The 12,500-nt window shown below is 43.4% G+C and overlaps 1 protein-coding gene across 1 annotated transcript in view; it reads left to right on the top strand.

Annotated features, from left to right (window-relative positions):
• LOC128017572 (neurexin-2-like) overlaps positions 1 to 12,500 on the top strand; it is a 341,885-nt gene that overhangs the window by 272,388 nt on the left and 56,997 nt on the right. The window contains exons 11-14 of the mRNA XM_052602977.1: positions 1 to 4; positions 4,332 to 4,358; positions 10,769 to 10,888; positions 11,369 to 11,750. The exon at positions 1 to 4 is cut by the window's left edge and continues 200 nt beyond it. Coding sequence (XP_052458937.1) covers positions 1 to 4; positions 4,332 to 4,358; positions 10,769 to 10,888; positions 11,369 to 11,750 — 533 coding nt within the window. The remainder of the gene's footprint in view (positions 5 to 4,331; positions 4,359 to 10,768; positions 10,889 to 11,368; positions 11,751 to 12,500) is intronic.

Below are 12,500 nucleotides of genomic sequence, written 5' to 3'. Positions count from 1 at the left end.
CTCGGTAACTACCCGTCTGTCTCTGTCTGACCTCTCCTCCCTGAACCATCTCTGTCAGATCTCTCCCTGTGTTACCCTCCGTCACTGACCCACCCGGCCTGTAGGTCACACGGTCCGCCAGCAGAGGGCGCTGCAGGCCTGTACACCACTGTCAGTGGAACCACTAACAACACTTAAAACAAGAGACATTTACTTGGGAAGCAGGACTTTGTAAGATATACAACTTATACTCGTTTTATTTCTCATTTCTTTAGACATAATAATAATAATAATAATAATAATAATAATAATAATAATAATAATTAATAAATTTAACTTAAAAATGTAAATCTACATGTAAATTAATTGTAATGAATAAATTAATGTCTGAATATCTTTTTTTAGTCATTCAAACAGAGTAAAAGTAGAACTGCTTTGTTGACTGATGTTCATGTCCAGTCTTCAGCGTGTCTCTGCTTTGAAGGAGCTTCAGTGTGATCTGATTCAGGGTCAGTTTAGAGGAGGTGTGGTCTGTGTGACGGTGAGGGAGACACAGGGCAGCGGTGCATCCTGGGAAAGACTGTGGTGGGAGAGAAATCATCCCTCTGTCTCTCTATCTGTCCTCGGCTGGAGGTTTCCCTTCAATGGTGTGTGTGTCTGCGGCCTGAGCACACAGCCTGAGACCGGCTCCTCATCAGATATACAGGCCTGCACTGAACAGCTGTCAGGCTCAGCCTCAGATAATACTGCCCATCCGTACACCTCAGGTGATGCGTCTCTGTCAGTCACACATCAACTAAATATTTCCTGACGCATTTATTCAAGTCGCTTAGAAACGCCATTCATTTATTCACTCTAGTAAAGTGATAGTTCACCCAAAAATTAAAATTAGGTACGCTGAAGCAGCTCTGAGCGGATGATGTATGAAGTCAGCAAAATATTTCATTTCAGTTAATGTTATGAAAATGGTTGTAGTGTCAGATTCAGTTTAACGATGCTGACAGATAATACCTGATAACACTACAGATAAATAATTAAAATGTATTATTATTATTATTACAGACACTATTATTATTATTATCACAGAGCACTATTACAGACATCTGAACCGTTCCATTCATGTGTGACTGACAGATATCATCACATTCATTTATTAGTTTATAATCCAAACAGCTGGACACTGTGCAGTTCATTCAGCTGAATCTGAGGTCTGGGTATTGTCTAAACTCCTGATTCTCTTGAGGAGGAGTCTGTGAGAGGTCTGAGTGATGACCAGAGACGGTCTCTAGCTGTCTGCAGCACTGTTCTGTAGCGGTTGACACACTGAGATGCTCCTCAGCCAGAGGAACACACACACACTCTCTCACACTCGCTCTCTCACGCACACACTCTCACGCACACGCTCTCACACACTCATGCTCTCTCACGCACACGCTCTCACTCTCTCTCTCACTCTCTCTCTCACACACGCTTTCTCACTCTCTCATGCACATGCTCTCTCACACTCGCTCTCTCACGCACACGCTCTTACTCGCTCTCTCACTCTCTCTCTCACACACGCTCTCTCACTCTCTCATGCACATGCTCTCACTCTTTCTCACACACACTCACACTCTCTCACACGCACTCTCTCACACGCTCTCACTCTCACACGCACACTCTCTCTCGCACACACTCTCTCTCTCACGCTCTCTCACTCTCAAGCACACACTCTCTCACTGTCTCACGCACATGCTCTCTCACGCACACGCTCTCACTCTCTCACACACACTCACGCTCTCACACACACTCACTCTCTCATGCACACACTCTCTCACGCACTCTCAAACACACTCTCACACACACTCACTTTCTCTCCTTCTCACACACACTCACTCTCTCACGCACACGCTCTCATGCACACACTCTCACATGCACACGCTCTCTCTCACACGCTCTCTCACACACTCTCACACACACTCACTCTCTCACACGCACATGCCCTCTCACACACTCTCACATACACTCACTCTCTCACACGCACATGCCCTCTCACACACTCTCACACACAATCACTCTCTCACAATCACACGCGCTCACACACTCTCTAACGCACACGCTCTTTCTCACACTCTATCTTACACACAATCTCACTCTCTCACACACAGGCTCTCACACACACTCACGCTCTCACACACACTCTCACACGCTCTCACTCTCACACACACACCCTCACTCTCTCACGCACATGCTCTCACGCACACGCTCTTACTCTCACACGCACACGCTCTCTCTCACACACTCTCACGCACACACTCTCACTCCCTCTGCACACTCTCTCACTCTCACACGCTCACTCACACTCTCTCACACACACACACACACACACACACACTCGCTCTCTCACACGCACATGCCCTCTCACACACTCTCACACACGCGCTCACACACTCTCTAACGCACACGCTCTTTCTCACACTCTCTCACACACACACGCTCTCACTCTCTCACACACAGGCTCTCACACACACTCACGCTCTCACACACCCTTTCACAAACTTACTCTCTCACGCACGCACTCTCTCACACACACTCTCACACACACACTCACTCTCTCACTCTCACACGCTCACTCACACTCTCACACACACACACACTCACTCTCTCACAATCGCTCTATCACACTTGTTTTCTCACGTACACGCTCTCACTCTCACACGCTCACTCACACTCTCACACACACACACACACTCGCTCTCTCATACTCGCTCTATCACACTTGTTTTCTCACGTACATGCTCTCACGCTCTCATGCACACGGTCTCACTCTCACATGCAAACGCATGCTCTCTCACACACACTCTCATGCACACGCTCTCTCTCACACTCTCTTACGCACACGCTCTCACTCTCACACGCATACACACTCTCTCTTACACACTCTCACGCACACGCTCTCACTCTCACACGCACACACTCTCTCACACTCACACACACACACTCCCGCACACACTCACATGCACACACAAATTCTCTCACACACACACTCTCGCACACACTCACACGCTCTCACTCTCAATGCTCTCTCACACTCACTCTCACATGCACACTCTCTCTCACACACACACACACACACTCTCTCACACACACTCTCTCTCACACACACACACACACACACTCTCTCTCTCACTCACACGCTCACACTCTTACACATACTCGCACTCTCTCACGCACACGCTCTCACTCTCTCACTCACACTCATATTCTCACTCTCTCTCACTCACACACTCTCACTCTGTCACACTCACTCACACTCAGCAGATGTGTTGGATGGCTGAGGAGTGCAGTGAACCCCTTCCCTCAGTCCACAGCCGCAGCGCTTCACGCTCCTCATCCTCTCATTGATCTGAGGAGAAACATCAGCGTAGTGAACCGGACTTCATCACGACTGCTGACCAGAGACATCATTTATCTGACAGTGTAAACATGTAAATGATGATATTCAGAGATCAGCGAGACAGTTGTTGACCGTATTTGATTGCTCTTCACAATGAGCTTCCATTAGCTGACATGAACTGACAATACTTCTAAAGCACAATTTAATGTTCATTTAAATATTTAATACAGGAGTAATATTAAAAGTTGTATATGTAAATATTATTGAGCTTTTAAAGAAGGATATAAAATAATAGTCAGAAAAATATTTTGTGAAATTGAAGATCTTATTGAACTTTTACATAAAATATAAAAACAAAAAAATGAACAGTGAAAGTAAAGCTTCTGGAAACAAACGCTCCTCAAAAGATCCTGAGGATCAGATTTGAGACTCTAAAACATGATTGATGGAGAATCCAGTAAAGCTGAGCTGCTTCAGTCCAGTAAGAGTTCATCTGGAGATATTACTGACCTTTACTGGATCACAATCAGGAGAGATCTGAGTCGAGCTGAAGCTGGACGCTTGTACAGTTACACTAGAAGATCTCTGACTGGATAAAACTCTCAATCAGAGAAAGAAGACATGAGGAGATTGAGTGTGAAACAGGTTTAACAGCGAATCATATAGAGTAAGTTTGAATGTAAAGGTTATTGACTCGTGTCAGCTGATGGGTTATAGTTGTGAAGAGCAATCTCAGGCCGGTGTTTCTCACAGACGGTCTGATCCGGTTCAGACTGGTCTAGATGAGCGGAGCGGCTGTGGTTCTGCTGCTGACACGCGTGAGAAGGGAATGGGTGCCGCTGACTCACACGTGTCCCCGGATGGTGGCCCTGATGTTCAGATGTCTGCAGAATGAACTTTGAAGGATGTAAAATGTTTTCTGTCTCTCTGTCTTTCCTTTAATTTGATCTCACCATCTCACTCTCTCTCCCACCAGACTGTATCAGGATAGACTGTAACCTCAGTAAGTGTGCCAACTCGTTTATCATACACACACACACACACACACACACACACACGCACACATGCTCACACACACTCGTGCACACACACAGACACACACACACACACACACACACACACACACAGGTGTTAAATGAGTGTTATTTCATGCTGTGTTTTGACCCTGAAGGTAAGTGTGTTGTTGTGACTGGAGGAGATTTCTGAGCGTGTGTTTATGAATGAGCACACACACACACACACACACGCACACATTGCGACGTGAATCTCTAATAACTGCAAAATGGATTTGATGTTCTAATCCGGTTCAGAAAGAGACTTTTATCTGCATTCATCTCAGTCTCACAATAAACTCAACATGACAAAGCTTTTCATCTTTCATCCTGGAAATTCATTTTATTTTCAAACCTCAAATCATTCCCCATTTAATATCAATTCAGACTTTTTATTGTCAGTCAAGATGAGTGACTGGATAATGGGTTATCTGTTTGTTTGTTTGAAATTATTATTATTATCATTATGTATTGATTAGTATTTTTTAGCATTATTTATGATTCATCAATATTAATATGTTATTTATTGATTAGTATTATTATTGATCAATATTTATTGATCATCAATATTTGATTATTATGATCAGTTTTTATAGTTTTAGTATATTTTATCATCAGTATGTATGATATGTTGTTGTTAGATGACAGATTTAGAGGAGTATAGTAAACACGAGGCTGTTGATTCAGGAGAGCGTGCAGCGCTTCATTACCGAGCTGCACGTGTCTCTGTAATTAAGCGTGAGCTGCACTTCACATGTGATGCTGTGTGTGCCGTGTGAAAGCGTCACACTGATGTGGCGTGTGCTGTCGGCTCCTGAGTTTCCTCCCGTTAGTCTGTCTGACCTGTGTGTGACCTCAGGTGCCACTGTGAATTAGACACAGCCAATTACCCAGAATGCCCTGTCAGGCCGCAGGAACGCTGGCGTGTGATTGGAGGAGACGGCGGGCTCTCGTCTCCTTCTACAGGTGTACATGCAGGGCTGGTCGTGATATCCAAACACACACTATTACAAACAATCATTTAAAGCCCAAAGTACACGACAGATAGAGTCACAGACTGAAGGATCAGAGAGACTCCCAGAGTCTCTGTTCTGCGTCCCCTCCAGCGTCTGCTAAGATCTCATCATCAATCATTGAAATGGCATGAAAACAAGTCTTAAATATGCAGCAGGTCACAACAATGCCTGCGATTCTCAGAACCAATCTTTATAGGTTTATTTCTGATTCAGTTTTAGTAATTTAGTAATAATAATGTCAACTTGTTTCATTTAGGGAGCTCATCTAAGTACAGTTACTTTGAGTGATTTTGCTCTTTCTATTAAAGTCTTAGTAATCTTATATTCTAAACTTAAAACTATTTATTAAATTTAGGCAACAGTGCTATTTTTGTTATTATGTGTAAGTGTATGATCTAATATTTATATTTTCTTTACTTTCAGCTTTATCTCAATTATTGAAAATGATTTAGTTTTAGGTTTAGGTTCTTGAACAATCACAGCAGATGCTTTATGTTGAATCCAGCAGCAGCTGTCAGTTGTGTTTGAGTTGGTTAATGGTTATTAAAATCCTGATTTAACTTCTCCTCCACTGCTGTAATATAAACCATCGTCAGCATTCGTCACATCTCTCTGTAGATCAGTGAATGACGGAGGGAGATCAGTAACTCACGCACATCCAGGTCAAATGAAGATGCTTGAATGATCATTTCCCGACAGATCTGTCTGACAACTTCAGTGAACATCATCATGATGACGAGTCCACATGTTTGTGTGTGTGCTTGTGCAGATATCTCCTCAGTGTATGAGAGTGTGTGTGTGTGTGTGCTTGTGCAGATATCTCCTCAGTGTATGAGAGTGTGTGTGTGTGTGTGTGCTTGTGCAGATATCTCCTCAGTGTATGAGAGTGTGTGTGCTTGTGTGTGTGTGTGTGTGTGTGCACTTGTGCATGTGTGTGTGTGCTTGTGCGCGTGTGCAGATATCTCCTCAGTGTATGAGAGTGTGTGTGCTTGTGTGTGTGTGTGTGTGTGTGCACTTGTGCATGTGTGTGTGTGCTTGTGCGCGTGTGCAGATATCTCCTCAGTGTATGAGAGTGTGTGTGCTTGTGTGTGTGTGTGTGTGTGTGCACTTGTGCATGTGTGTGTTTGCTTGTGCGCGTGTGCAGATATCTCCTCAGTGTATGAGTGTATGAGTGTGTGTGTGTGTGTGTGTGTGTGTGTGTGTGCTTGTGCAGATATCTCCTCAGTGTATGAGAGTGTGTGTGTGTGTGTGTGTGCTTGTGCAGATATCTCCTCAGTGTATGAGAGTGTGTGTGTGTGTGTGTGTGTGTGTGTGTGTGCTTGTGCAGATATCTCCTCAGTGTATGAGAGTGTGTGTGTGTGTGTGTGTGTGTGTGTGTGTGTGTGTGCTTGTGCAGATATCTCCTCAGTGTATGAGAGTGTGTGTGTGTGTGTGTGTGTGCTTGTGCAGATATCTCCTTAGTGTATGAGAGTGTGTGTGTGTGTGTGTGTGTGTGTGTGTGCTTGTGCAGATATCTCCTCAGTGTATGAGAGTGTGTGTGTGTGTGTGTGTGTGTGTGTGTGCTTGTGCAGATATCTCCTCAGTGTATGAGAGTGTGTGTGTGTGTGTGTGTGCTTGTGCAGATATCTCCTCAGTGTATGAGAGTGTGTGTGTGTGTGTGTGTGTGTGCTTGTGCAGATTTCTCCTCAGTGTATGAGTGTGTGTGTGTGTGTGTGTGTGTGTGTGTGTGTGTGTGCTTGTGCAGATATCTCCTCAGTGTATGAGTGTGTGTGTGCTTGTGTGTGTGTGTGTGTGTGTGTGCTTGTGCACGTGTGTGTGTGCTTGTGCGCGTGTGCAGATATCTCCTCAGTGTATGAGTGTATGAGTTTGCGTGTGTGTGTGTGTGTGTGTCTCTCTGTCTAAGTGTGTGTGTGTCAAGTCATTTCACATCACCTTTATTTCTATAGGGCTTTATACAATACATGTGTCAAAGCAGCTTTACAGAGTCAAACAGGAAAATAGTCAATAATGCAAATCAGTTTATTGATGATTCAGTGATGTCATCATCCAGTTCAGCTCTCTTCAGCTTCAACTGAATGGTTTCGCACAGGCCCGTCGTCAAGGGGGGGCATTGGGGGGCAGTGCCCCCCCAAATGACTTTTTGTGCCCCCCTAAACGTAACGCACAGAACAATTAACCAAACTTGCATTACAGTGCATTCACACCGCCAGCGTCGAGAGCGTCAAAGTGGCCGGAAGTCATTCATTTTCAATGTAAACCAGCGTCAAGCAGCGGCGAGGAGCGGCGCGGCGAGGAGCGGCGCGGCGCGGCGCGACGTGGCCTTTTAGAGCGTCGAGCAGAGTTTAAATCAAGGCAACTTTATGGTAATGAGCTATGACGCGGTTGGGCAGCAACCAATCGGAACGTAGAAGTCAACTGCTTGAGAGGATTCCAGAGGACGCAGCTCCGATCACATTAGTTCCCAAGCAAAATAGAGGACAGGTTAATTATTGCTGTTTCGCGTTTGCAGTAATCTATGATGTGTCCCTGTTTGCGTACAGGGACATAAAAAAATAATTAAAAGTGATACGTGGACCAAGGTGTCTGAGTCGTTCATTTTAAGTAAAGGATCTTTATATTTCGTCCACAACAATATTTAATGAGATCAACTTATAACGTTAACCTCCTTGTGGTTAGTCTACATAAGATCAACAAGTCTGTTTGCTTTGCGGCCACGTTTTATACAAAAGCATTAGGTCTACGTGACTACGTCAGAGCGCTTAAAAATCTTTCTGCAGCGTCGTGAACAGAACAGCAAGGGCGATTTTTGACGCTCCCGACGCCGCCAGTGTGAATGCCTAGATCGACGTTTGATATTGAATGTTATTGATTTAGATCATTGATTGCACTAATAACGTTGTTTCAGCAGAACTTGGCTCACATGAACAGTCATCACTACAACGGTAACACTAGAAATGCATAACACATTACCTTCAGAAATGATTCAGATGATTCATTATTCAACGCATTATTACACAGAACATAATTTTAAATATAATTATATTCATAAATGACTGTTAAAACATCCCAAAACAGCACCCAAACCTTGCAAAGACCTACCTCATTAATTATTCAAATACAACAGCCAATGGCAAGTCTCCAGCAGCAGACCTTTCAATATGTTATTTTTGTGTTAGTAGTTTTATTAATTCAAATTACAATATGCAGTTTGTGTGTAAGTATATGTATATGTATATATAAATCATGCAATTCATTTAGTTAAGCATACAGTATTGTATTGTTTATACGCAATTCCTTTGCGCAGCTGATCGCTGATGCGATCTCAGAATAAATGTTTGGCGGTTTTGGAAATGTTAAGAGACAATAAACAGAGACGTTGAGATCAAACGGTGAAGTATTTTATTTGAATAATTGAACAAAACAAGACTATTGTGGTCTATTTTAGTTATAGCCTAATATGGGTTTATGTTATGGTCTGTCTCAGATCATTAAAAAAAGTGTGCCCCCCTATGAAAATTAAATGCCCCCCCATTTGGTTTGTTCTGGCGACGGCCCTGGTTTCGCACCTCAGTATTTGACAAAACTCTTATTGCACTATAGTCCTCCATGTTCTCAAAACTCAGGCAATTTGATAATACCTAGAATATCAAAATCAACAGTGGGCGGCAGATCGTGGTTCTGGTTTTCCTAATTAATGCAAAACAATCCTTTAACCCATATTTGGATATTAAAAGCATATTAGTATGTTATGTGTAAGCCAGGTTAAAGAGATGGGTCTTTAATCTAGATTTAAACTGCAAGAGTGTGTCTGCCTCCCGAACAATGTTAGGAAGGTTATTCCAGAGTTTAGGAGCCAAATAGGAAAAGGATCTGCCGCCCGCAGTTGATTTTGATATTCTAGGTATTATCAAATTGACTGAGTTTTGAGAACGTAGCGGACGTAGTGGATTATAATGTAAAAGGAGCTCATTCAAATACTGAGGTGCTAAACCATTCAGGGCTTTATAAGTAATAAGCAATATTTTACATCTATACGATGTTTGATAGGGAGCCAGTGCAGTGTGGACAGGACCGGGCTAATATGGTCATACTTCCTGGTTCTAGTAAGAACTCTTGCTGCTGCATTTTGGACTAGCTGTAGTTTGTTTACCAAGCGTGCAGAACAACCACCCAATAAAGCATTACAATAATCTAACCTTGAGGTCATAAATGCATGGATTAACATTTCTGCATTTGACATTGAGAGCATAGGCCGTAATTTAGATATATTTTTGAGATGGAAAAATGCAGTTTTACAAATGCTAGAAACGTGGCTTTCTAAGGAAAGATTGCGATCAAGTAGCACACCTAGGTTCCTAACTGATGACGAAGAATTGACAGAGCAACCATCAAGTCTTAGACAGTGTTCTAGGTTATTACAAGTAGAGTTTTTAGGCCCTATGATTAACACCTCTGTTTTTTCTGAATTTAGCAGTAAGAAATTACTCGTCATCCAATTTTTTATATCGACTATGCATTCCATTAGTTTTTCAAATTGGTGTGTTTCACCGGGCTGCGAGGAAATATAGAGCTGCGTATCATCAGCATAACAGTGAAAACTAACACCATGTTTCCTGATGATATCTCCCAAGGGTAACATATAAAGCGTGAAGAGTAGCGGCCCTAGTACTGAGCCTTGAGGTACTCCATACTGCACTTGTTATCGATATGATACATCTTCATTCACTGCTACGAACTGATGGCGGTCATATAAGTACGATTTAAACCATGACAATGTAATTCCACTAATGCTAACATAAATTCGTCTACTCTAGAGAATGTTGTGGTCAGTAGTGTTAAATGCAGTGCTAAGATCCAGTAGCACTAATAGAGAAATAGAACCAGGATAAGATGATAAGAGCACTTATGAGAGCAATCTCTCGTTCTGTAACGGTGTGTAAGAGAGAAAGTGTGTGTGTGTGTGTGTGTGTGTGAGAGAGAGAGAGAGCGTGTGTGTGTGTGTGTGTGTGAGAGAGAGAGAGAGAGAGCATGTGTGTATGTGTGAGAGAGAGAGAGAGAGAGCATGTGTGTCTGTGTGTGTGTGTGTGTGTGAGAGAGAGAGAGAGAGCGTGTGTGTGTGTGTGTGTGTGTGTGTGAGAGAGAGAGAGAGAGCGTGTGTGTGTGTGTGTGTGTGTGTGTGTGAGAGAGAGAGCGTGTGTGTGTGTGTGTGTGTGTGTGTGTGAGAGAGAGAGAGAGAGCATGTGTGTGTGTGTGTGTGTGTGTGTGTGTGAGTGTGTGAGAGAGAGCATGTGTGTGTGTGTGTGTGTGTGTGTGTGTGTGTATCTGACCACTCTCTCCTGCTGCAGGTAAAGGTCCAGAGATCCTGATGGCGGGTCAGAAACTCAATGATAACGAGTGGCACTCAGTTAAAGTGACCCGGCGCGGGAGGAACCTGCAGCTGTCCGTGGACAACGTTACTGTGGAAGGTAGAAATACCATTCATGCTTCACTGACAGAGAAATATTACTCATGAGCTCAAGTGAGAAGAAGATGAAACTCTGACTGTGCAGTTTAATAGCAAACAATTGCTGATTAAAGCCTGAAACCCCACCCACCACATACATGTCAGCCAATCAGAGTGCAGTGATTAGTGACAGACACAGAGCATTTCTGAGTACTTGCTACTGTAGTTTGATCATCTTCTTCAAACATTCAACATTTCATTCCTAAAAACATGTTGAAATATGTTCTGTCTGTTTGCAGTATTTATGGAGTGATACAAAGAGAGATCTAGAATCCCCTCTGGAAGAACCTTTAGCTCTAATATGACAACAAACTCAGAACCAGGCTTTAGATTTGTGTTCTGGAAATGCAAATGAGTTCTTATTTAATAATAATGTAATGTGCTGTGATGACACTGGGAAGCACAGTGGTGTGTGTCAGTGACTCTCGGACTGGCTCTGCAGGTCAGATGACCGGTGATCACACGCGTCTGGAGTTCCACAACATCGAGACGGGCATCATGACGGAGCGCAGGTTCATCTCCGTGGTGCCGTCTAACTTCATCGGGCACCTGCAGGGCCTGACGCTCAACGGCGTGCCGTATCTGGACCAGTGTAAGAACGGAGACATCTCGTACTGCGAGCTGAACGCCCGCTTCGGCATGCGCCACATCATCGCCGACCCCGTGACCTTCCGTAATAGAGGCAGTTACCTGGCGCTGGCCACGCTGCAGGCGTACGCCTCCATGCACCTGTTCTTCCAGTTCAAGACCACCAGCAGCGACGGCCTGCTGCTCTTCAACAGCGGCGACGGCAGCGACTTCATCGTGGTGGAGCTGGTCAAAGGGTCAGTCGCAGTGTGATTACAGGAGCGTCCAGCTCAGACAGGACACACAGTAATAATAATAAAGAGAATACACAATACGTTATGAATAACAATAAAATATAGGTAGCACTGAAGTCAAGACTAAACCGAACCAGCACATCTCAGATACATCTGAGATCCACATTTACTGTCTGGGAAATGTCTGCTGTTTAATCAGAAATACAATTACAATATTAAGAGAGTTTCTAGAGCTGTTACCAGTCGCATGAAATCTGCACAGGTGGCACGAAGTTTCATCTGCATTGGAAACCTAACACTAATGTTTTATTGTTATTATTATTATTATTATAATTACAGAAAATGTGATGGAAAAATAAAATGATATTTTTAAATATGACACTATAGGTGGCAACAAATCACTTCATGAGTGAGTCACTGAATCGTTTATTCAAATGATTCCTTCGAAGCAGATGATTCGTTCAGTAATGTGTTGCTCTTGTCATTGCATTGAATTAATTAAATTCTGACTTGGCAAAACAGTATTAAAAGTAATCGTGTTAGAAATAAGTTATTGATTGCATTTGAAGCAGGAAGTGTTACACCCAATCTCTGAGATGATGTTAGCAGATAAATCATACAATGCATTTCCAGTTCAGTGACAGCGCTGCGGTCCAGGTCCTCTCAGTCTGAGACCAGCACAACAAACGTCTAAAGTCAGGTCTCAAGCGCTGCAACTCTTCAGTCATGTACAGCTCTCTTTTATTTCTACAC

Source organism: Carassius gibelio, chromosome A7 (assembly GCF_023724105.1).
Source record: "Carassius gibelio isolate Cgi1373 ecotype wild population from Czech Republic chromosome A7, carGib1.2-hapl.c, whole genome shotgun sequence".
Lineage (NCBI taxonomy): Eukaryota > Metazoa > Chordata > Actinopteri > Cypriniformes > Cyprinidae > Carassius > Carassius gibelio.
The sequence above is the reverse complement of the archived record's forward strand: the minus strand, read 5'-3'. Positions and strand labels throughout refer to the sequence as shown.